The 23688-nt window shown below is 38.4% G+C and overlaps 2 protein-coding genes across 3 annotated transcripts; both read right to left on the bottom strand.

The window, feature by feature from the left end:
- Positions 1-2090: 2090 nt before the first annotated feature.
- Positions 2091-4320, bottom strand: foxi3a (forkhead box I3a). Its single transcript, XM_058415560.1, has 2 exons — positions 3158-4320; positions 2091-3043 (listed from the first exon to the last, which is right to left on the bottom strand). Exons 1-2 carry the CDS (start codon positions 3708-3710, stop codon positions 2493-2495), a joined length of 1104 nt encoding a protein of 367 aa, XP_058271543.1. The 5' UTR covers positions 3711-4320; the 3' UTR covers positions 2091-2492.
- Positions 4321-5506: 1186 nt separating this feature from the next.
- On the bottom strand, positions 5507-22458 carry lcp2a (lymphocyte cytosolic protein 2a). 2 transcript variants are annotated; one of them, XM_058415558.1, is made up of 21 exons: positions 21968-22458; positions 21581-21643; positions 19024-19070; positions 18009-18074; positions 17807-17835; positions 15914-15954; positions 15639-15828; positions 14135-14226; positions 13994-14051; positions 13860-13910; positions 12948-12970; positions 12365-12384; positions 10410-10520; positions 9824-9848; positions 9562-9574; positions 9351-9438; positions 8272-8312; positions 8105-8178; positions 7138-7212; positions 6891-7040; positions 5701-6767 (listed from the first exon to the last, which is right to left on the bottom strand). In XM_058415558.1, the coding sequence occupies exons 1-21, from the start codon at positions 22043-22045 to the stop codon at positions 6642-6644; spliced, it is 1461 nt and encodes a 486-aa protein (XP_058271541.1). In that variant the 5' UTR covers positions 22046-22458; the 3' UTR covers positions 5701-6641. The 2 variants fall into 2 exon arrangements, with proteins under 2 accessions (XP_058271542.1, XP_058271541.1); XM_058415559.1 differs by lacking the exon at positions 10410-10520 and having other exon boundaries at positions 5507-6767.
- Positions 22459-23688: the final 1230 nt, after the last annotated feature.

The following is a 23688-nucleotide window of genomic DNA, read 5'->3' as shown; positions in this document are numbered from 1 at the left end:
CAAGAGCAGGAGACTGCAGCACATGCCACCTTTATCTGCCAATCAGAACACAACTGATCATGTCATTTACACACTGGACCACTGCGGGACTTCATTACCCAAATGAGATAAACATAATATAAATGTAATTAGGGCATTCAGCCTGACATCCAAAGGTCATTATCACCCTTTCTGGCATTACCGGTATAGTGTAGGTATATAGCTTGGATAATTTGCATTTCCCCCCATATACATTTTAAAGTGACGTGCTTTAAAGTAATGCCAGAATCTTTTTTTTTTTTTTTTTTTAGATCCTAATGGATCTTTTGATTGATGGATCATTAACTGTTTTTGTCGGTGCCAGAAATCTCTCATTCCACCACAAGTCTTTCTCTTCCATGACCAGATCTTTGGGGTGAATAGTTAATTCCGTTTATTGTGATAAGAACAAAAGTGGTTAATGAGTAAAAAAAAAAGATCCTTTAGGGAACCTTAAACTGTATTTTTCATCTGTCCATTGCTAAGTTGCAAATCTAAAGCTACTTAAAAACCATGCTGGTGTCAAAAGAATTCCAAAGCTATGAAATTTTAATTCACGACTCAATAATAATAACAATAAACAATTATGAAGCGTATCAGGGTCGTTTTTTTATTGACATGAAAATGATAAGCTTCATTTTTTTTGTTTGTGTTTAAAGAAATTGATTCTTTACAGTCTTAAAAAATAAGGGTTTTTGAAGGTCCCACAAGGTTTCCTATGATAGTAAAGGATTCATTGGCTAAATAAATAGGCTTTTATTTTCCTAGAAGGGTTAGACTTGGACTCCGGTCTGATAGAGGAACAGTAAGTTGTTTGGGATTTCATTTTTCCCCCCAAAAAGACAACTGAAATCGAATCTTTTTGCCTAAAGAGTTTATATTTTCCATTATTTTTTTAGATGGACCGTTGAGAGAGCTGTTAAAGACTGAGAACCATTAACGATCCCAAGAACATCTTTATTATTATTACAACGAGTACAATACACTGAAATTAGACTAAGAAACCGTGATGTTTCGCGTCTTTTAAAATGACTTGTACTGAGGGATGCGGTGTGTGTGTAGTAGCAAAGAATCCATTATATTAATATCCGTGTTTTTGTAAAGGAAAGCTGTGTGGCTGCTGTGGCCTGCCTCGCCAGAGGGAAAGAGTTTGAACGCCGATTCCAAGGCTGGGGAAAGTTAGCCAATTGATGACATCAGCATTTCCAAATGGATTTTTTCTGTGGGAATTTTTCACCACTGGCAAATCCATATTTGAAACACAAAGAGCCTTTTGTTGTAATTGTTATTTCTAATAATTGGGCATAATGAGCAGGAGAAACGTTTCTTTCAATTCCTTGTTTGTTTTAGACGACATGGAACCCCTCTGGAATTATTACTGGCAAAATAAACTGCTGCCTCGATCGCATTGATATTCAAATCAGAATTAATGAAAAATAATCTTTGTCTAATTGTCTGAGATGAGCTTATATGATTTCAGTCACGATTTTCAGCAGATATTAATGATTTATTAAGCAGATATGAGCAGAATGTACTGACACAGATATCCCTCACTGGGTTAGGTTGAAATTGTATTGTATTGTATTTTTTATTTTTATTTTTTGGTGAGTTTTCTTGTTTTAACCTAAAAGTTGTTGTAATTGTGGGGGACTGCACCTTGAAACCCAGATGAACAAGTTTTGCATCATTTATCTTTTTTTTCCCCTGCTGTCAAACCAGTCTTTTTCCCCCTTCTTTGAGAGTTTGTTGTTTAACGGATCCTTTGGCTATCCCCTTCGCACACCCCCACACCCGTCATGTGGATCAGTGACTAAAATAACAAATACCTTCTGTCTGCCACCAGCACTGACTTTAAAGCTTAATTAATTTTTATTTGCATTTTTTGTTTCCCCAGCGTAAAATATCTTGTTATTGTTTTATCAGATTTTGTGTTGTCAAAATGACTATGTATATATATATATATATATATATATATATATAGGATAATGTAAAACAAAAAGCTCTGTAATGTGTATAATGCGTATCATTCATGTTTCTTGATTTGTGTGATATAAATTACAAGAGAATGTCAGTTTCATTTTGTTATTTATTTCTGCACAGAATCATATACACACATAACTATATATCACAATAACAAAATATAAAAAAAGGACACAAATACATTAGAGTCAGTGCAGTTGAATGTACTACAACAAAACGGTTCATACGCTGGAAGTATTTTACAAAAAGAAAAAAACAAAATCGTCAGCACATTAAAAATACTTAGTCGTCTTCTGAAACGAGATGCAGTTGGAGATGAGAGTTGAGTGTGCGAGCATTCACACAGCCAGGGTCAATAGGGGGAAGGGGAGAGCTGGTCTATTAGTGCTGGATCTGCTGACTCAGACAACACTGTGGGAAATTAGGTAACTGTTTCAGCCAACTGCCTTGTCAAGTGCCAGGGTGGAAAACACACTTCTGACCTCTCTTCTACTCTACACGTCGGTGCCTTCCCGTGGATACACCATGCCAGCAGAGTCCAGGCCTGGGTAGAGATTGCTGCTGAACTGGCTAAGGATTGAGTCACTGTAGCTGCCTGTGTAGTGAGAGGGCGAGGAAGAGATGCTCGTTTGAGGCGGGGGAGGAATCTGCGCCTCCCACTGTGGTACCGTAGCACTCGGCGAGTAGGAGCTGAAACCCCCGGCCGGAGAGACCCTTTGAGCGTCCAAAGACACACCCAGTGGCATAGAGGGGAGCAGAGCACCCTCTCGCATGCTGCTTGAACCTGAGACCATCTCATTCATCTGAGACAAGAAGCCATTAAGGCAGGGGGCTGCGGCTGCTGAAACCGGAGACGGCGCTCTCTCGGATTCGTGACTGGTGTTGTTCAGGTCTTTTGGGCTGGACGCAGTAGAGTCTGTTTCCGTGTAGCCTTTTCCCTCTTCTTCAGGCAGGGAATCGGATTTTCTCTTTCTCTTGCGACGGAAGTTACCGTTGTCGAACATTTTCTCGCAGTTTGGGTCCAGAGTCCAGTAGTTGCCTTTTCCTGCGCGCAAATATTATGGAAATCACATTAGGACCATAAGCATTACTTGATTTGAAACACTTTGATACGATGCTTATCTCATGATATAACGAAATGAAAAGACGAACGTCTTACCTGGGTCATCATCATCTCTTGGCACCTTCATGAAACAATCGTTGAGTGAAAGATTGTGACGGATGGAGTTCTGCCAGCCGGCTTTGCTCTTGTTGTAGAAAGGGAAGTTGTCAGCTACGTACTGATAGATCTGACTGAGCGTGAGCCTGCGATTTGGGGCGCCGTTTATTGCCATGGCGATCAGAGCCGAGTAAGAATATGGTGGTCTGACAAGTTTCATCAGGTCTTCTTGAGAAGGCAAAGAAAACCAGCCAAAACCCCCTTCTGCGCCCCCCATTCCTCCAGCACCAAGATAGGGTCTCTGCATCCCGTAGGGCTGCGGCCCTCCTGCGAGGTTGGCCGCAGCGTTCAGCCCAGGGCTACTGAACCACAGGTAAGGGTTGGTGGGCGGGGTGACATAGTCCACCATGTCACTGGCAGAGGGCAATGTCTGCTGTGGGCTCGGCAGAGGCGGAGGGCTGTAGAAGTTGTCGTTGTACAGGCTGTACTCTTGTGGTTCCTGGCCCATGGTGTGGAATTGGGGGGACAGGGCTTGTGGCACAAACGACGTCATGCTCACCCTATTTCTGTCCGTTGCCTTCGGTTTTTCAGGTCAGAGAGGAAAACGAGCTGTTTGAGTAATGCAGTCTTCCTGGTCCCACTGTATATCCAGATCAGGTGGGTTGGTCAGGTGCACCATAACCTGCTACCTGTATCACCTGGAGTATTTATACCTCTTTGGCTACACCCTCTCTAATCTGATTGGCTGCTCCATGGACACCTCACACCAAATTTGTTTTTGACGAAATTAGAGGCGGGGTGGAAAACACCTTTGAGAAGTCAAGCTTGGAAGCAAGTTCTTGGAAATTGCCTCAAATTAGGAATTGTTGAATTGCTGCCACAAATAAAAATAAAAAAATGTTGTATGGCATACCGCTTTACTGAACCGTATTAACAGAGCTCAGGGTACAGGAATGACTTTAGCGCTTCCAAGAAACACATTTAAAGGCTCTCTATCACTTTTCTAGGTCTCACATTTGGTAAAAAAAAATTTGTTTGATTGATTTTTAGACAAATATAGACTAGTGCTATTAGCCTACATTTATCACTGCTTATTATTAATCAGGTCCAGTCTATTTCTACATATTACCCTGAATTAATTAGACTTGATATGTGTGAAGACAATTATTATTGTTAACCTTAACAATAACCTCTGTTAACAATAGCATTTTTTTTTACTCTTTTCTGGGTTTGTATTTGTTTTTCTATCTATCTATCTATCTATCTATCTATCTATCTATCTATCTATCTATCTATCTATCTATCTGTCTGTCTGTCTGTCTGTCTGTCTATCTATCTGTCTGTCTGTCTGTCTGTCTGTCTGTCTATCTATCTATCTATCTATCTATCTATCTATTTAAAGAAATAATTAATAAAGCAATTAAAATAACATAAATTAAATTAAAACAACACACACACACGCACACAAAACTAACCTTTTTTTTAATCGGAAAGAAATCTTTAAGCTTTTAGTTTTTAGAAAAAGCTGCAGCTTTTGTCTAAAACAAAACAAAACAAGAGGAAACGAAACGAAACGAAAGCTCGAACCTTCAACCACACTAACCAAAATGTCTCCTTTCTCCTCCTACAAAATACATAAACAACCACTCCAAGCATCACTTAACGTTAACCAAAAAGAAATGTTTCAGACCTTTTTAAAAAGTTTTTCAAACTATAAATAAATAAATAAATCTTTGCGCGCACCAGCTAAATGTCCACACACGGTCAGACATTTCAAACATTCCTATCCTTGTGGAGACATTTGGTCCCCAACAAGATATAAAAACACAGCACTCCCCCTCCCTAACCAGACGCGCGCGCGCGCACACACACACACACACACACATCACTGGAACTCTCCGTACCTTTCTTCGTGCACAGTGAAACCGGATCCGCGGTGAGGGCGTGCTCGCGCGCGCGCGCGCCATTCACCTGCTCGTGGAAAAGCGCGTGGCACATCAGCGCGCGCACCTGCAGCCCGCTGCTCCACTAGAGGCGAGGAATACATATCAAGGTGTCATTTACTGACTCACACAGAACATGACTCTAATCGCAAGTCAGGATGATTCCCAGAAATATGTTTTCTTTCTTTTTTTTTACGTTTTTAAAATATTTGCATAATATATCCCGAGTCGAACGTCAGCCATAGTCAAAACCAACACCGTCGTGTCATATCGTCTGTATCAATTACAGGCTAATTCGAGGCCTTATGGGATATTTACATAGCCCACAGCAATAGTTGTCTCCTAGCTCTAGCAAATCGTATTATCGCATTGTCATTTTATTAGGCTGACATGTTTAACAAATCACTCGTAACTGAATCCCTTTGTGCAGATACGCGCCCAATCCCTGATGACAGTTTGATAGTTTTTGTTTTTTATCATCTGCAGGTCGTTTTTTTTAACTGTCGAGATATTAATTGGAAATAAAACCGAAATCTTTGGCTTGCCAGAAGTGTCTCTCATGGAAACAGACTACTTATTATTCCTAAATAGAGTGCATATGGAGGATGTACACCAGGAGAGGTTCGAGGCGCAGAGGATTTTATTCAAGCAAGAAAACAGAAGAAGAGACATCCAAGCATTTCTGTTTGTTTGACCATACATGCAAAGACATAAATATTTTTGAAGAATATTTGTATGGAAATAAAAAGTTTGATAGGTTTAGCTTAATCCATGATTGACTCGTGCACTTGGTTTTTGTTTTTTTGCACTGGTGGCTGTCCAGTCTCCAGTTCTATATCTTCCAGTATATGTCTCTGTATACTTTCTTTTGTTTATCAGGCTGTGTAGAGCAGCACAGAATTACAAAATTTTTTTTACAGATCAGGCATGACATTATGACCAAATATGGCTTAATATTGTGCTGATCCTGTTGAGGCATGGTCTCCGTTAGATCCCTGAAGGTGTGCTGTGGTTTCTGGCCTCCATGTGCCCCACCTCGTAGCTTACAGGACTTAAAGGATACTTACAGGATGTAAAGGATAATTTAATAGATAGTGACCACTGCAGACCTACAAGAGCTGCAGTTTTGGAGATGCTCTGATCCAGTGGTCTAACCATCACAATTTGGCCCTTTTGGTCAAACTCGCTCAAATCCTTACGCTTGTCCATTTTTCCTGCTTCTAACATCAACTTTGAGGACAAAATGTTGACTTGCTGCCTAATATATCCCACCCACTAACAGGTGCCATGATGAGGAGATCATCAGTCTTATTCACTTCACCTGGACATAATGTTATGCCTGATTGATGTGTATTCATCTATAGCAAGACACATATCCAGCATATTGCTACGACATCAAAAATGTACAAGTAACAAAAAATGAAAACAATTCTACCGCCTCTTTATGATCCACCTGAGAAAATATCTGTTCAGAGTGATGTATTTTCCCTCTCATCAGGCGTGATTTAACTGCCCGCTCTACTATGTTGTCCTTTAGAGAGTTAAAATCCAGCAGGGTGAAGCAGAGTGCACTGGTTTTGTTGGCCTGTTCCACGGTTTTTAGCATCAATCAGCAGCAGTGGCATCTGCATGTGTTGGTTGATAATTTCAGTGACGCTTTTAAAAACCTGGTGAAGAAGTTTAAACATTAGTATAGTTGAAATTTTACTGTGTATATAGTGCAAATACTAAAAAACAAAACAAAAGGTGGTACTTAATGACCAACGTTACGTAATCAAGTGCAGGAGTACCTCGTTAGACTTAAGGCCAGTACCGAGCAGGAAGCCATCCTGCGCTTTGCGGATCTGAATGTTGAAGACTTTGTTCTGGTAAAGCACCATGAGTGTGTAAGGCTGACTGGCCGAGCCCTTTGAGCTGTCCCGTACTAAGAATGCTCCATCCTAATACAGGATCAACATGATGCAGGTGAAAATATCAGGAGTTAACCAGAGCATTTGGGTCTTAGCATTATAGAGAAGAAGAAAAAGAAAGACTCACCATGTTTACATGTCTTAGATTGCCTTCTGCCTGACCACGTGTAACCTGTCCAACATACCATGCAGGGTTCATACCCTACAGAAAGACAGAGAAAATATTTTCAATGGGTATACCTGATAACAAGTGCATCAGTTTATCGTTATCAGCTATACCCAATATCTCCCATGTCCATCAGTTATTAGGAACAACTATAGGCATTTTGGGTTGTGGTCAATTTTCAGCAGTGATGCTGACATGGTAGTGTGTGTGGTGCTGCTATGAGTGGATTAAACACATGAGCATTCCTGGGAACTAAAAAAGCAACCAAATATATCTAGCCAACACCAGTGCTATGGTCAGTAAGGGACACTGATAGAGAGTTAGACAATGATTGATACACTCCAAGATGATCTAAAATGTTGCTGATGTACTGTAGATTATCATTACAGAGGCGAATAACCAGACTGGTCTGAACTGGTAACTTAAATATCTAGTCTTTACAACCATAGTGAGCAGGAAAGCAACTGAGAAAGCACAACAGGTCAGCCCTTCAGGTGGACAGGCTAGAATAGCAGAAGATCACATCATGGTCCACTCCAATCAGCCAAGAAATGGAATCTGAGGCTACAGTGGGCACAGACTCACACAAACTGGACAAGACCAGGTGATGTTTTTCCTAATGATGATGTTTTTGCTCCTTTATAAGACAATATACATCGAGTGTTTATTACTGGGACTGGGGGAAAAAATCAAACCCTTTTTCCTTAGCTGTAAAGAACACTGGTGCTGCTTTTTAAAGCAGTGTGCACTTTTTTTAGTTCTATTTCTGTATATTTTTCAGCATGTTTCATTACAGTTCAGCTTTCTTATTTAAAAAAAAACTTACTAGCATGGACCTGAAGTGCTGTTTCTTCCTGACGGAACTCTAATGAAAAGGCGCCACCTGCTGAACACTCCACATAACAACAAGTTCTAACAACAAACTCACCTGCTCTCCTCTTGAGTCTAGGTCAGAAGGCCTCATTGGTTGTGGTGGAATTCTCGAGTTGACCCCTCTCATTGCTGTCATTCAGGAGAAATTGGTCAGGTTTATTAGTAAGGTTAATTGGTTTATTTGGTCAAAATCATGATTTTGTAGAGGTTGATGGGACGTACCATCTGGCAGTCTTGGAGGTAGAGAGGCAGTCTGACTAATACTGTATAAAAAAAAACAAAATATATATATGTATATATATATATATTATACACTTTAATATCTAAGGAATAAACCAAAGTGCTGTTAGGAAAAATAATAAACAATGGATTGATTCCTGAAGTTAATTAATTTCAGCACAGAAATTTGTCAACATTATTAAAAAGTTTATTAAAGAACCACGTGTTTTACTTTTTCTCAGTTTATAATTACATTCGTTCTGTGGAATGTCTCTGAAATGAGATCCTGTTAACAGTTATAGCATGACCTCATTATCTCTCTCTCTCTCTCTTGCTTTCAATCTCTCTTTTGCTCTCTCTCCCTCTCACTACCCCCCCTCTCTGTCTCTCTCTATCTATCTCCCCTTCACATTCTCTCTCTTTCACTCTCTCTCTCTCTTTCACTCTCTCTCTCTCTCTTTTGTTCTCTCTCCCTCTCACTACCCCCCCCCTCTGTCTCTCTCTATCTATCTCCCCTACACATTCTCTCTCTTTCACTCTCTCTCTCTCTTTCACTCTCTCTCTTTTGCTCTCTCTCTCTCTCTCTCTCTCTCTCTCTCTCTCTCTCTTTCACTCTCTCTCTCTCTCTCTCTCTCTGTCTCAATAAAAACTAGACATTTGACTTATTTTATCATGTTAAAGTAATCTACCATTTTGTATTTAAACTAAATGAGCGGTTGTTACAGAAACCTTCAACATTACTTAATCCTGAATACTAATTAGTACAAACAATACTATTAGAGCTGAAAGTGTAGAAAAAAACGTCAGAAATGAGAATTCAGCATCACTGTGGAAAAGAAGAGTTGATCGAGGTTCGATTAAAATGAAAAATATGCTGTCAATAACGCTGTCTAGACAAACATGCTGTCTAGACAAATACACTTGTTTGTATGATGAATAATTATTGTATTGAGGATAAACAGTGTAGAAATTAGGTCAGTTTTAAGGAACAACACCTCAACCACTTCAACTCTAATCACTATTCTAGGCATCTAGGCATCACTTTCAGTGAATTTGCACAATGATTCTTGTACCGAAGTTACCTGTCAGGTGGACCTCCGGATCCGTGTGGTCTTGGTGATGGATTCCTGGCGTGTTTGGAGTGAGGAAAGGTGAAGCTGGACCTGGCACCTGTGAGGAAGAGGTGGTATAGAGGTATATAGAGGTATATATAAGAGGTATATATCGATTGTAAACACGATGTTTTAATCAGAGAGAATCGCTGTGGCTAAAACAATGTGATGAAGAACTTACCATCATCAAAGAACTGTTCAGGAGAGACAGAAAACAGACAAAAACAAAAAACAGTGTAAAAGACTGATAGACATATTTGCTAGCTGTCATAAGAATGAGACAGAACTGTTAACTTGACAAGAAAATAACTTATAATAATATAACAATGAATCAAATTCCAAATAAATGAGATACAAAACCTGAATTTTAATGGACATAAAGGTCTATGAGCTTGAGTAATGTAATGCAAAAAAAGCAAAGGAAAAGAAAAAAATTAAAATACCTCAGGTCTGGGGTCAAGTGTTTGTCTGTCCAAAAAATAAATAAAAAATGTTATTATATATTATACGATTTCTGCCACTCTGTGCATTTTAAATCCAGATATTTGACTTAAAAAAGGCAAAAACGATTATACCATATGACAAAATTATGCAGACATCTGACCATGACCACAACATCCTGACAGTGCCCATTAAACCCCAAGAGCACCAGTGAGGAGGAATGGCATGCGATCAGCACACACCAGTTCCTCCCAGTGTGTTCATTAGGGTTGATGTGGTGGCTGTGTGTGGGTTGCTTGAGTTTGTCCACTCCTAACCAGACCCACAATTTCTTCATGGAGCTCTCTTTGTGCACAGGAGCATTGTCATGCTGGAACAGGACTGGGCATTTTAGTTCAAGTGAAGGGAAGTTCTATACAATTTTGTGCTTCTGTGCAACTATGTGGTAACAGTCTTGAGAAGGACCACATATGGTCAAGCATCCACATATTTTTGGCCATATATTGAATGTCAAGCTTCTTTCAGACTGCACTGCCATGCAAAGCCCATACATCAGTAACAAAGTAGACCTAAGTGAGAATAGCTCACCTGGCTTGACTAGGAGCAACAGAGGAAGCACTTCTCCGCACTCCTCCTGCAGTTGGTACTGGAGGTTTGGGCATTCGTGGAGGCTCCAAAAGTTTATCCATTTGAGCATTCCTGTTTATGGAAGCATCACATTTAACATTTAAAAAGGTAGAATAGCCAACCTTACTATTACTGAAAATACAGATATGTGCTGGACTAATAACTTGAGGTGTTGTAGAGAGACACCTTCATCTTTCTGCTTTTCTGTAATACATACGTTACACATTCCAGCGCTAAATAGACTAGATACTATTATTGTGGCGGAAAAATGTGATATCCAAATCGATAAATCCGAGTAAAGCTTTTACTCTACAGTAAACATGATCGTTCTCCATTTTCTCGCCGGTTAGTTATCTGCCGATTCCCACCCACTGATCAGTTCTCCTCTATCGTATGACATCAACCAGGGGTAGCGAAAGATAACATGCTTCCTCCATGACACATGAAACCAACCAATCAACCACATTTCAAACTACTTCTCATTCTGCATCACAGGGCAGTGTAGTACACTCAAAGGAAAGTGTTATCTGCCCTTTATCTGAGCTCATGGATGCCCACAGTGGCTAGTGTTACTGTGACAAAGATGATATCATTCCTCCCATCCAGAAAGCATGGCCTATTTTGCTTCTGTGACTTTCAGACACGATTTGTGAGGCAGAAATGCACACTTGTATGGGACATCATCTTTTTAATTTAGCATAGCCACCAGTCAGCATAGGTGCTGGTGAACCGCCAAAACACCAAAACAAAGCCAAGCACCCACCTCAAAACTGTGCCATCCACAAACACATTAATACTTAAACTGAAAGCCCATGCAGAAAGAGACTGACATGCAATGATGCAAATGCACAGTGGTTAAATTAACAAAAAGCCCAAACATGCCTGGAAACTGTGGTTTGAATGAGTCACCCCCGCACCAATTCTGGTTATTTGCAAACAGACTGCACATGTGTAGACTCTGCACTCAAACCTTACACTTTGCAGCAACAATACAGTCAGTGATGGATCAAGTACTTCTCAAACACTGATCCGGGCAAGTATCTCTTTTGTTTTCTAATGTTTTCGTAATGAGAAGAATCTGTCACTCTCTGTCACAAGAGTTACTGATTAAGTTAGCTTACTTAGCTAACCAAAGTGTAACTAGCCGTGCAGGAGATAATTAAGACAACGACAGGTTCCTTCGCATATGGAAGAAAATACTTGATTGTTGCGAGCTAACATTCGATTTTACGTTAAAGAAAATGGACATGGTGATTGTGCTCACCTCTACGTTTTCACAAATATGTGTAAAGAGGCAGTGCAGGAATCTGAATATGAAAGAGTCTTTCTTGTGTTTTAAACCTTAAAACAAATCCTGCAGGTCAGGCCACGGGCCATGGGTGTGCAGGCAGCTGGATGGGGTCAGGGTTTTTCTTCCATCGTAGGCTACACTGCAGTTTTAATGCTTTACTGAACCGTTTTAATGAAACCAGAAAGATACGTAGGTTGAAAAATAATGCACGGCGTGGGAGTAGAGAAAGCATGATGATGTTTTCTTCAAAATGTAGTGGAGTGATGTGACAGTAGAAAAGTTTCAAAAAACTTTTTATACTTTAGTAAAGTACAGATACTGGAAAAAGATTCTTAAGCACAGTAAGGAAGTACATTTACTTCATTACTGACCACCACTGCTTTCATTGTTAATCTAAAATGAACAGCATTAACACCCAAGTCTCTCAAAGCCAGACCTATCTCTCTCATGGTCAAACGTGCGTCACAAGAAGCTTCCGTACTGTTCTGAGATTGAATTATGACTTTAAAAAGCCAGATAACAAGTATTAACAGGAAGAGTAAAGAAAATAAAGTAAGCCACTAGATACAGATACTTTACAATGTCATGGATAAAATAATGAATAAATGAAAAAATATGACAGTACCTTCCTGGCGGCTTGGCGTTCTTTATGGGAGGTCATTTATTAGAAGAAAGAAAAACAGCAAGATGAATGTTAAAAGTGAGATTTAAATAAAGGTATTGACAAAATAGCATGACTTTCTTAGAAAAATCTTTGAAAAATTTGTTGAACTATTCTTACTGCTATGCAGTATAATATCCATCCTTTTTCTATACTTGATTTATTCCTAATAAGGGTCATAAGGATCTGCTGGAGCCAGGGGTACACCCTGGATGGGTTGCCAGTCCATCACAGGGCCACACACACTCACTATGGGCAATTTAGAATTACCAATTAACCTAATGTACATATTTTTGGACTGTGGGAGGAAACCAGAGTACCCGTAGTAAACCCACAGGGAGAACATGCAAACTCCACACAGAAAGGCCCCTGCCTGTTCGAACCCAGGATTTGACCCCAGGACCTTCTTGCTGTGAGGCAACAGTGCTGACCACTAAGCCACCATGCTGCCCCTTACAGTATGTTATAATGTTTACTATTATTGTAAAAAAAAAAAAAGTGAGTTAATGCCAACTTTATGTGATATAATAGAATAAGTTTCCCTTACCCTCTCATTTGGGATATTCCCACCTGTGAAGACATGTACTGTATTAATTTGCATCGTCACACAAAAAAAAAACAATGGATGAAAACTGTATTAAGTCATGCTGAGGCTTTTATATGATCTATGATCTCTGGTCAGTCATTTTCAGCTCTGTTTCTCTTTGTGCCTAACCAGTAAAACATGGTCATCACACTGCTCTCTTAAGTCACACTGTGGTTGAAGTCGCTGTTATACCATTTGCCTTTAAGACATTTTGACTTTAAAATGTTTATACTGTGTGTTTGTGGAGCACAAACTGATAAACATATGGCTTACAGGATAATGGTGTCTGGAGTAAAGATACACAGTGAGATGTCCATAAGCTGTGTCCATCCAGAAGGTACAAGATGCAAAATATACTTCTATACTTCCTTGAAGCTTATGAAGCTAAAGAGACTATTCATTTTATATATATATAATGATATATATATATATATATATATATATATATATATATATATATATATATATATATATATATATATATATAAAGAGACTATTCATGATATCTATCTATCTATCTATCTATCTATACACCAATCAGGCATAACATTGTGACCACCTGCCTAATATTGTGTAGGATCCCATTTTGTCACAATGTTATGCCTAATCAGTGTCATAATCATGCCTAATCATATAATCATATATATATATAAACGTCTAATCAGAGACTCTGTTCAGAGAATCAGAGCTGTCTGGAATCAACACCACCGACTGCATTACCATGCCTTTCAGGGAAAGTGCATTTAGCAACAAAACTGCACCATTCGTCAGGAAAGGCATCATTTCCTCTTGTGTGACATGAAGCCTTTCATGAAAAACTACATGACATCGTAACATTTACTTAGAACTTCACTCAACATTGAAAGAAGTTACCTTTATTAGTCGATCTTTCCAGACTTCCTGGCTTTTTACTGCGATCAGGAGCTGATAGGAAAAATGAAAAGAATTAATAATGGGTGAATGGGAAAATAAACGGAAGAACCAAACAAGAAAGCACTTGTTCTTACGAGGAGGTCTCTGAGTCCTTTGAGGAGACTGTTCTGTCCTTGGGTATGAGCCAACAATCTGGAAGAGAAAGATATTTATTGCCCTTATAATACTTAAAGAAAGTAGTTAAGGCAGAGACCATACTGCTGAGTAAGACTTACACTCGGGCGTCCCATAGCAGGAAGTGGAGGACCAGGACCGGGCCCGGGCCGTGCTGGAGGCACTGGTGGCTGACTGGTGACTGAAGACCGATCTAAACGCAAAACAAAGTAGGGATATGTAAAGCATAAAACAGATGTGTGCTGTTATAGGAAAATAATCAACAAAAAGTAAGCAAAGTGAATTATTTTTGAATATCAAGATTTTTTCCCACCCCAGCATTATAGTTTTCATAGATTTCCATCACAGGTGATTGCTTTAAGTCTACATGGGAAGCCTGGTCTCTTTAAAAATGTCATTAAAATGCAGCAGTGAAATGTTTCTTTATTGAATACGGAAATGTGTCTATATTATTCATCACTTTTTCTGAATAAAAAATATTTTAGCGAATCAAAATGTTGCCTGTTGGTTAATTTAGTGCAAGGTGTTTTTGGGTAAACAGAGCAGGATGAAAATCTTTTTTGAAGCACCTTCGTTAGAACTCTGTAGAGTTTCTATAGCTCTATAGCTGATTCAACAAGTAGACTTTGTTTTAATGGGAGAAAAAGATTGGGAGAAAACATTCACCGGAAAACAGGGGTTGATGCGTTGTTTTTAATGTCTGGCCCAAAAGCATGGCTTCACTAGGAGTCAACAAGTGAGCATATGAACAAGTTTTGCATAGAAATAAATATCTTTATTCAAAGGGCCTGAACCTCATAACCAACTGCTAGTCACAGAAACGGTAATGAACATCACTGACATCTCAAACATATTGACACCAGTCAGACAAGTCAGGTGGTCACTAGCCTAATGCAAAACGGGCAAACATTGTAAGTATAATGTCATGTTTGATTACTTGTGTTTCTTTTGTTTATTAATAGGTCTAGCTAGCTAGCAGGCAGTATTTTCCTCAGAGAAATTTAGCCAGCTAGTTAGCTGCTTAGCCGCTTTTTAGCGCATCATGGCAGACGCTGTTAATATTATAGACTCTGCTGTTCTAAGATACGCGGAGAGACAAAGAATTAAACATGAGGTTAAATCAACAGATGAAACAACACAAAATTCTCACCGATATGCTTTATACATCAATAACCACACCTGCACTTCTGCTATTTTAAAAACCACCAGCCACCACTGGTTCAAAATTAAATTAGTTTAACGATGTTGAACATCCGCAAGACAAGACGATAACTTCCCATTAACGCTCATTATAGAAATATTAATAGATGTTCATTTACTGCTCATGAAGTTTATGAGATAAGAAATGCAGCTAGTTAAGCTAGCAAGACAATACAAAGTCATCTTAGAAGTTTGATAAAGTTAGATTTATAAGCAATCCCTAGGGTCAGTTGGATTTTACCAGAGAAATGAAAATTTATTATATCAAGGAATTAGTATAAGCAGCAGCTGGATGGGAAAATCGCTTAAACCTTCTGACCAATCAGAGTTGTGGTATGACAACGGATACAATGATGGAAAGAGCTCCTGTTTTTAAGTAACATCGAACTGCCATGTTTTGGTTACCAATGTACTCGCTGTTGCTGTGCTTGGCAGCACAGATCTGGTGATGCTGGAGGTCATCGGGTGGCTCACTCGGGGGCGGCTCGTAGTCGTTATCGCTGTCCACACCAGCGTCTGCTGCCGATTCATAATCTCCACCACTGCCTTCTCCTTCATCGTTTGAATTTGGACTCTCATAATCATCGTCGCTTTCCTTCACATCAGCAGTGAGGTGTTTAAACATGAACAGGGTGAAATAATCAAAACAGGTGACAAGCAGGTCTAAAAGTATGACTTACAAACTCTTCAGATCCCCATCCTTGGTCCTCCACAGGCAAATCTATGGTAAGGGTTGGAATAGAAAGTAGTGTTAATGTCATGTTGTGATATGGAAAAGGTCTTTTATTACATACACTGATCAGGCATAACATTATGACCACTGCCAGGTGAAGTGAATAAGACTGATGATCTCCTCATCATGGCACCTGTAAGTGGGTGGGATATATTAGACAGCAAGTCTAAGGTGTAAGGTGTAAGGATTTGACAGAGTTTGATGAAGGGCCAAATTGTGATGGCTAGACCACTGGATCAGAGCATCTCCAAAACTGCAGCTCTTGTGGGGTGTTCCCGGTCTGCAGTGGTCAGTATCTATCAAAAGAGGTCCAAGGAAGGAACAGTGGTGAACCGGCGACATGGTCATGGGTGGTCGAGGATCATTGATGCACATGGGAAGCGAAGGCTGACCTATGTGTTCCAATCCAACAGACGAGCTACTGTTGCTCAAATTGTTGAAGAAGTTAATGCTGGTTCTGATAGAAAGGGGTCAGAATACACAGTGCAGGTTGGGTCAGGGCTGTTTTGGCAGCAAAGAAGGGACCAACACAATATTAGGCAGGTGGTCATAATGTTATGCCTGATCAGAGTATACTGGATAAACTCTTAATCACTAGAAAAATATCATGTAAATAACCAACATTTAACGTTAGCGCTAGAATTTGATTGCATTTGAGTCTTGATACTGGATAATGGAATTGATGCTAGTCTGTTAATTTTAGCAAATTGTTGAAAGTGACCTTAACATGCTTACTCCTGCATTTTGGATGTTTTACAGTTCAAAACTGCAGCGTGGGGAATTCCTCCAAATTCAAACAATTAAGTAACATAAGATAGCACTGACTACAACCGGCATGACTTTTCTACATTGAAGGACTTCAGTGGATGCTAAATTGAAAGAACTGGATGCAAAACTGAATCTGTTTTATTGATATAGATATAGAGTATAGTCACTGGCTGAATGAGAGATATGAGAAACCATTATTTGTAATGTCTAAATAAAAAAAGGAAGGAGTAAACGTTTTGTTTTTGGAGATTTGCTTAAGTAAGTGTACATATATTTATATACAATTATACTCAAGTATAAGACCAGCAAAATAATGTTTAGTTATAATAACAAACTACAATTACTCAAGTATTTTCCACCTTCTACTGTGTTTAGTTCTCAAAGCTGCTTCTTCAAGCACTAAACTAAATATAACTAACACCTTTTATTTCTAATCTATTTTCAGCTAGCATGATAATGACTAGCCGGATACTAATAGCTAGTCATCACAATACAACACTATGGGTCTCGTATCTATAGGATCTTGTTAAGATTCAGTGCAACTAAGTGACCCAAGTCTGTTCCAGCATGACAACACACAAACTGAGCTCCATGAAAACATGCCAAGGATGGAGTGGAAGAAATCGAGTGTCCTGCACGGAGCCCTGACCTCATCTATCTATCTATCTATCTATCTATCTATCTATCTATCTATCTATCTATCTATCTATCTATCTATCTATCTATCTATCTATCTATCTATCTGTCTATCTATCTATCTATCTATCTATTTATCTATCTATCTATCTATCTATCTATCTATCTATCTATCTATATTAACAGTGAAAGCACAGGATCCTGTTGCTGAACCACTGGTGATTAACAGCAAACTAAATAATTTACAAAACAAAATATCCCCTTTTTTTCATGCAAAGTCACATACGGCATACTACATTAAGAATTTGAGCAAAATCCCTTAATAAATACTTCAATATTGCTCTCAAGAAGACACTTGTGTAGATAAATGCACTGTGAAAGCACAATGTAGCTTCAGCCGTTTAAATAAACTGTTCATGATCTGCATCATCAATACCTGCTTCTTGGTACTTGGGTGCAGAGGATCTAAAAAAGAGAAACACACATATATATATATATATATATATATATATATATATATATATATATATATATATATATATATATATATATATATATATATATATACATATTAAAAAAAAACATTTTAAAACTCATCAGAGATTCATTATTAATACGGTATGTCTAAAACTCCTTGCCTTAATTGGAAAAATCCTCTCTTCTCTTCTTTTTTGTTGATTTCCCGGGAAATCTTGGAGATGAGTCTAGATAAGTTTAAGAAAGATATTTTTATTCACCATTCACCAAAGACTATATATATATATATATATATATATATATATAAATGAAGGTTCAGATGATGTCTCTATAGTAGTCTATATTGCAGAAAGCATGCTTATTATTTGCCCACATAGACAGTAACATGAATATCAAATTTGAATAATTCAGCAGTAACCTACATCAGAGTTCACCAAAAGCAGATCACAATTTCATGCTAATCTAGCAGCGGGTGTAACGGGTGGGCGCAGAACGCTGAGCTCGCACAGGATGTGGTAAGAGAAACAGTTCCCCTTTCCCCTGTGTGCTTTTATAATGCCCTACATATCAGCTTTCCTTACAGTGTCATATTCAACAACATTATACTTTATTCACAGCATGGTTAACATGACACGGGAACTCTAGTGCTAGTTTTCTCTTCCTTGAAAATGTGCACATTTGGCACGTTCATATCTGTGAAACGACGACTGAACAACACGTGACTCTGCCCCTGGATGGTTCCTGCCACATCTGCATTTGTTGCACTATCGTTGTAGCGCAAAGCTTCCTTTTGTTGTCAGTGCATGCAGCAGGACAGAGAACAGAGAGATGTATTTAGATTCATAAAGACCGCTCAGAGATAAAATGACAGGGCAGTAAAAATGCAAATTAGACATAAAATGCATAAAGGCAAAAGATGAAAGCAAAACACCAGACTTTTCAAAGGAATAACATTAATTAATGAACCATAACTAATTTGTTTAAAGACAACTTGAAAGGCAGGGCCTAGCCAGAGTCACCGTCCGGTCACCAGCAATACAACGGCATGACTTTTCCGACTTTTATTTTTTACAACTGCAGTGCAACTGGAGTTTGAAAGAGCTTTTGCACACAAAACAAACAAGAGGATAAAAATCAAGGCACACAAGCAGTTAAAAAGGAACAGGTAATACTCACGGGGCATGAAGTTTGGGGAACTTTTGAAGGTCATTATCGGACATGTTCTACACACGAGATAAGCACAAAATAATGCTCGGTTATTTGGAAATCATGCTGAGGATGAATGATAGGAATGAGAATGAGAAATATTAAAAAATGGAGCAGGAACAGGAAAATATTGTACTTCTTAAACTTACTGATTTAGCAATAGATTAAAAAATAGATAAAAAATTAAATATCTTTAAAAAATGTACCGAGCAAAAAAAACAAAAAAACATGCTGAGTAAAGTCATTTATATTAATCTCTCTGTCTCATTTCTTTCTTATCTACAGATCCCACGTCTGTTCTTTTTGGGGTTTTTACCCACTGAACCAATTTTTCAATAGAATTAGATTTTTCAATAGATATAAATGTGTAAATGTGCCAATCTAGTTATATATAGATGTAGAAATACAGATGTTAGGGGTGTAACACAATGCCATCTGCACCTAACCACTCCAAATATTTGCATTCATATCTATATTTGGATTTAAACCCAATTTGCAATTTCCAAGATGCTCCTTTATTTTTTACCTACCCATGATATTTTTTTTAACTAATTAACACGGTTCTGTTTTACAAACTATTTAAAGCATGACCCTGACTGGGCATTTACTAAGGATGATCTAAAACGTGTCATGCAATACTGCCACGTTAGCACTTTTGCTTCTTGTGTAACTGCTCACTCGTGAAAGCTCGTGAAACTAAACCCGGTCTCGTGCAGGTGAAGCTTTTGGGAAAGATTTCTAAAATGCAAACGAAAACAGTATTCGCCGCTGAATTTCTATTCATTTTAGACGTATTAGTGCTCTTTTATATCCCTGACAGATGTATTTTCACAGTACTATAACATACCGAAGATATTAGTAAAAAATGACCAAAAATCTGAAATCATAATAAAGTGCCTGAATAAGGTGACGCTGTGAACCACCCATATAGCTATAACAGGAAGTGAACTGGAGAGACAGAGCTCCATTCTTCCCTCTGTGTTTTGATGATACAAAAAAAAACCCAGATTATTAGCTCTAAAATCTTCAGTAGGATCTCCAGTCGGTTTGATATCTAGTTACTCTAAGAGAGTTAGATCTAATTACTCTCGGCTCTGAAGCTCTCAGTCATCTGCAGAAATCTGTATGTTGATGAGTAGTGTCAGTGTAGCCCTTCCAAAATGAATTCCAGGTCCAGACCAAATCAATCAAGTCTGTTTTTCCCAACATATTGCAGTCATAGCGCCAATAAATGCGACCAGAATTTTTCCACCTGCTTCCAGTGTATTTTCCCAAATTGCACGTTAATTATTCCTATAGAAATGTAGAATAATTGTGTTTCTGCCTCAATATTGTTCCCTCTTTCGATGCCACTTATCTGTTTCCTCTTGCCGTCTTGAGCAAATTTGAGGTTAGCATTCCCAGCGACATGTTTTATAAATGATAAACAGAGGACGGTGGAATATTAACTGCTTAACCTTATCACGCAGAACTCGCTTTAGAAATCTAGAAGCATTTATTCGGGTTTGATTTTCCGGCTTTAACTTGATGCCCATCTAGCTATTTCGCTGCCTTTGCCTAATCAAACGATGTATAAGTCTTTCCACATAAACTTCTCAGAATGTCACTTCCTTAACCCATGACAACAACTGGGACGCAATGACTAACTGTATAGTATGAAGGGGATTTTTTTGTTCATACACTAGTCAAGAGAAAAAAAAAAAGATACTAATTTTATGTAGTTCCTCTGTACTGTTCTAAAAATTCTGAAAGCCTAATGTCGATTATTAATGTTTCAGATTGTGTTTATAACTTGTTTATAACATTCAGTTGGCTTATTCATGTCTTCTGCCTAAAAAAGCCTGTGAATACGTAAGGAAAACAACTGGGTGGGGCATGCAATTAGGACAATGACATAACGGTGTGATGAGGCCCAAGCGTAAGTGTCAGTGCTTCAGTGTCTATACCAGCAATGTTTTATTCCTGTTATACCACAGCGAATTGCTTATTTGTTGATTAATGACATATACAACAACGGTTTAACTATTAAACTAAATGCTGTGAAATGTCTGCAACACAAGTTGCCCCCTTTAAGCATTTGAGCAGCTAAGAAGCAGTCATGATCTCTTCAGCTTGTATTTTCTCTCTTTCTAAAAGTTCTTAGAACAAAACAAAACCAAAACATTTTTTCATTTTCCCAAGAAATCTTAAAAAGCATTGTCCTTGGTCTTGAAGACTTTCCCAATGGGGACATCTGAAAGAAACAGTTTCAGACGCACTAACACTGGAGACTCCTTCCATGAACGTTACGTAAGCGTCCCAAAAGCGTCACGACATCACTGGGTGTTTGTTACAACTATTTTAGTTGCATTAGTGCGCATGACGAGGTTTAAAATGGCTTTGTTCATATAAACTTGTGATTTATCTCACAGGCTGCGGGTTACAGAAACTAAAACATCTTTTGTGTATTCATTTCTTCCGCATGTGCAAGTAAAATCACTTTTTTCTATTAAACCAGATGTTTAGAGAATGAACGATGTCTACTCACCAGAAATCTCTGCCCATTCATTCCACATTTCATCACGACTTTGTCACATCCACTCAGATCTCGCTGTTAACAAAGAATAAAAGTTAGATCTTTGGAAATAAGTAAAAAAAAGAGGACAAATCAGACACAACGGGGCACTATCAGTGTCGTTATCTGACCATGTTAACCATATAATAGTTCCTGACTTTTTTTTTCAAAAGGATAGAATTTATTTTAATGGTGTTTAAATGGTGTATGTTGATGAGAAGTGTTAGTGTTCATAAAGCCCTTTTAAAATGAATTCCAGGGCTGGATCAAATCCTTAAAAATTGCATTCAAGGAAAGAACAATGGTTTTAATTCCTATTAAATGCTGTGGCAGTTGCAAGTGCAGCAGAATAAAACTTACCCTTCTCAAAAAGTCAGCTAAATGAGGTGGATCCCAACCCATGACCTCTGATTTCGAAGGAATGCTATCAAAACTCATGTTTTCAAGTTTTGCCGGTCTTCGATGCACAAAATAAAATAAATAAATAACTCGGTTTCCGTAAAAGGAGCCTGTCCTTCAGACTGTAACTTCACGTCAAGCGTTACAAGTTAAATGACAGCCGAAGAGCTGAAAAGATGTTTCATCATCCATTGGTTAGCAGCCGACAGAAAGCAGAGAAAAAGCCTGAGAAGATCAACCGGCAAGAAATGTTGCAAATGAGAGACAAGCCAAAAAATCTTGATGGCAAAATAGGCAAAAAAAAAAGAGAAATTCCTAGATGGTCAGTGAAATAGTTTGGAAAAAACTGTCCAGATCACTCCATAGTACGTTGGTAAATCTTTCAAAGAAGCAGCACCCAGGATCTGACTTACTGAGACACTGAGAGAAGAACGAATAAGAGAACTTCCCTGTAGGTTTCCTGTTGATCACATTGGTAACAAATAGGGGAAGTACAAGTGCTTTAGCGAGAAAAAAATTAACATGTTTCTGTTAACTTCCCTGCCCACACTGTCTCAGCCAGAAATCTATTTTTTACCATTTAGCTTTAAACCTAAGAATACAGACTTTTACATCTTAAGACATCACAGATGACATAAACACTGCAGCCAGCATACGGGCAGAACAGGAAGACATATATGTTGTACGTATATATGGTATATTGCATGAATCTTTAGTGTAGAAACTTATTGGCAGACATTTTCACTGTGCACTTGTCCTCATGAACACCTTCATTCTTTTAAAAAAGAGAGTTTTGTAGGTTTAATGACCTTGGGAAAGTTCCTTACACTTTAGTCACTTTAACTGTAATGTGTAATCATTGTGTGGTGACCCAGTAAAACATTACATTTCATGACATAACACTGATTTATTTCCTCTTATAAATGTCATACGCACTGTACATGAATGAGAAAATGATCACGGGCACAAAAACATGGCGACGTTTTATATCTCTTGCACCGCAGCACTCTCGATACTCTTGATGAATTTTCTATGACAGCAGTTTGGTTCTGGCTACAAGGCAAATCACAAGTTTCTATCACTCTATTTATAACTCTCAGACCTAACTGATATAATGCTAAATAACATAACTGTTCATATGGTGAGATCTTCTGTAAGGAGATTATGGAAGAAGTCTACAGTGTTGTACATTTTCAGCCTTTAGGACAGAGGACCAAGTGGTACGTAATAAACTGGTGAAGAAACAGATACAGCGACATCTAACAATAAACTGTTAAGAATACGTACATCGTGTTGTTTATTAGAACAGTTTGCATATTCCTGTGGTTTAAGAGGGAAAGCTATACTCCGTTACGTGTTAAAGGAAAATAAACAGCGACGATGGAGTTTCGTGCCACCTAAACATTGATTATTTTCCATTAACAGCACACCCACATCAAGATTTATTCCTCATTTCAAAAAAAATGAAAAATGTTCTGATCGGCGTCATCCATCTTCAACCGCTCCCAGTTTTACTGTAAGAATTCACGAAGGAATTTCTTTCATTCCATTTATTTTCCATTTCAGATATTATACTACGAGGATTAGTGGTTAGCACTCTTGCCTCACAGCCTCAAGAAGGTCCCAGGTTTCGAACAGGCTGGGGAATTTCCCACAGTCCAAAAACATGTACATTAGGTTGA

This window comes from Hemibagrus wyckioides, linkage group LG18 (genome assembly GCF_019097595.1).
Source record: "Hemibagrus wyckioides isolate EC202008001 linkage group LG18, SWU_Hwy_1.0, whole genome shotgun sequence".
In the NCBI taxonomy this organism is placed as follows: domain Eukaryota; kingdom Metazoa; phylum Chordata; class Actinopteri; order Siluriformes; family Bagridae; genus Hemibagrus; species Hemibagrus wyckioides.
This window is presented reverse-complemented; position numbering and strand designations above follow the sequence as displayed.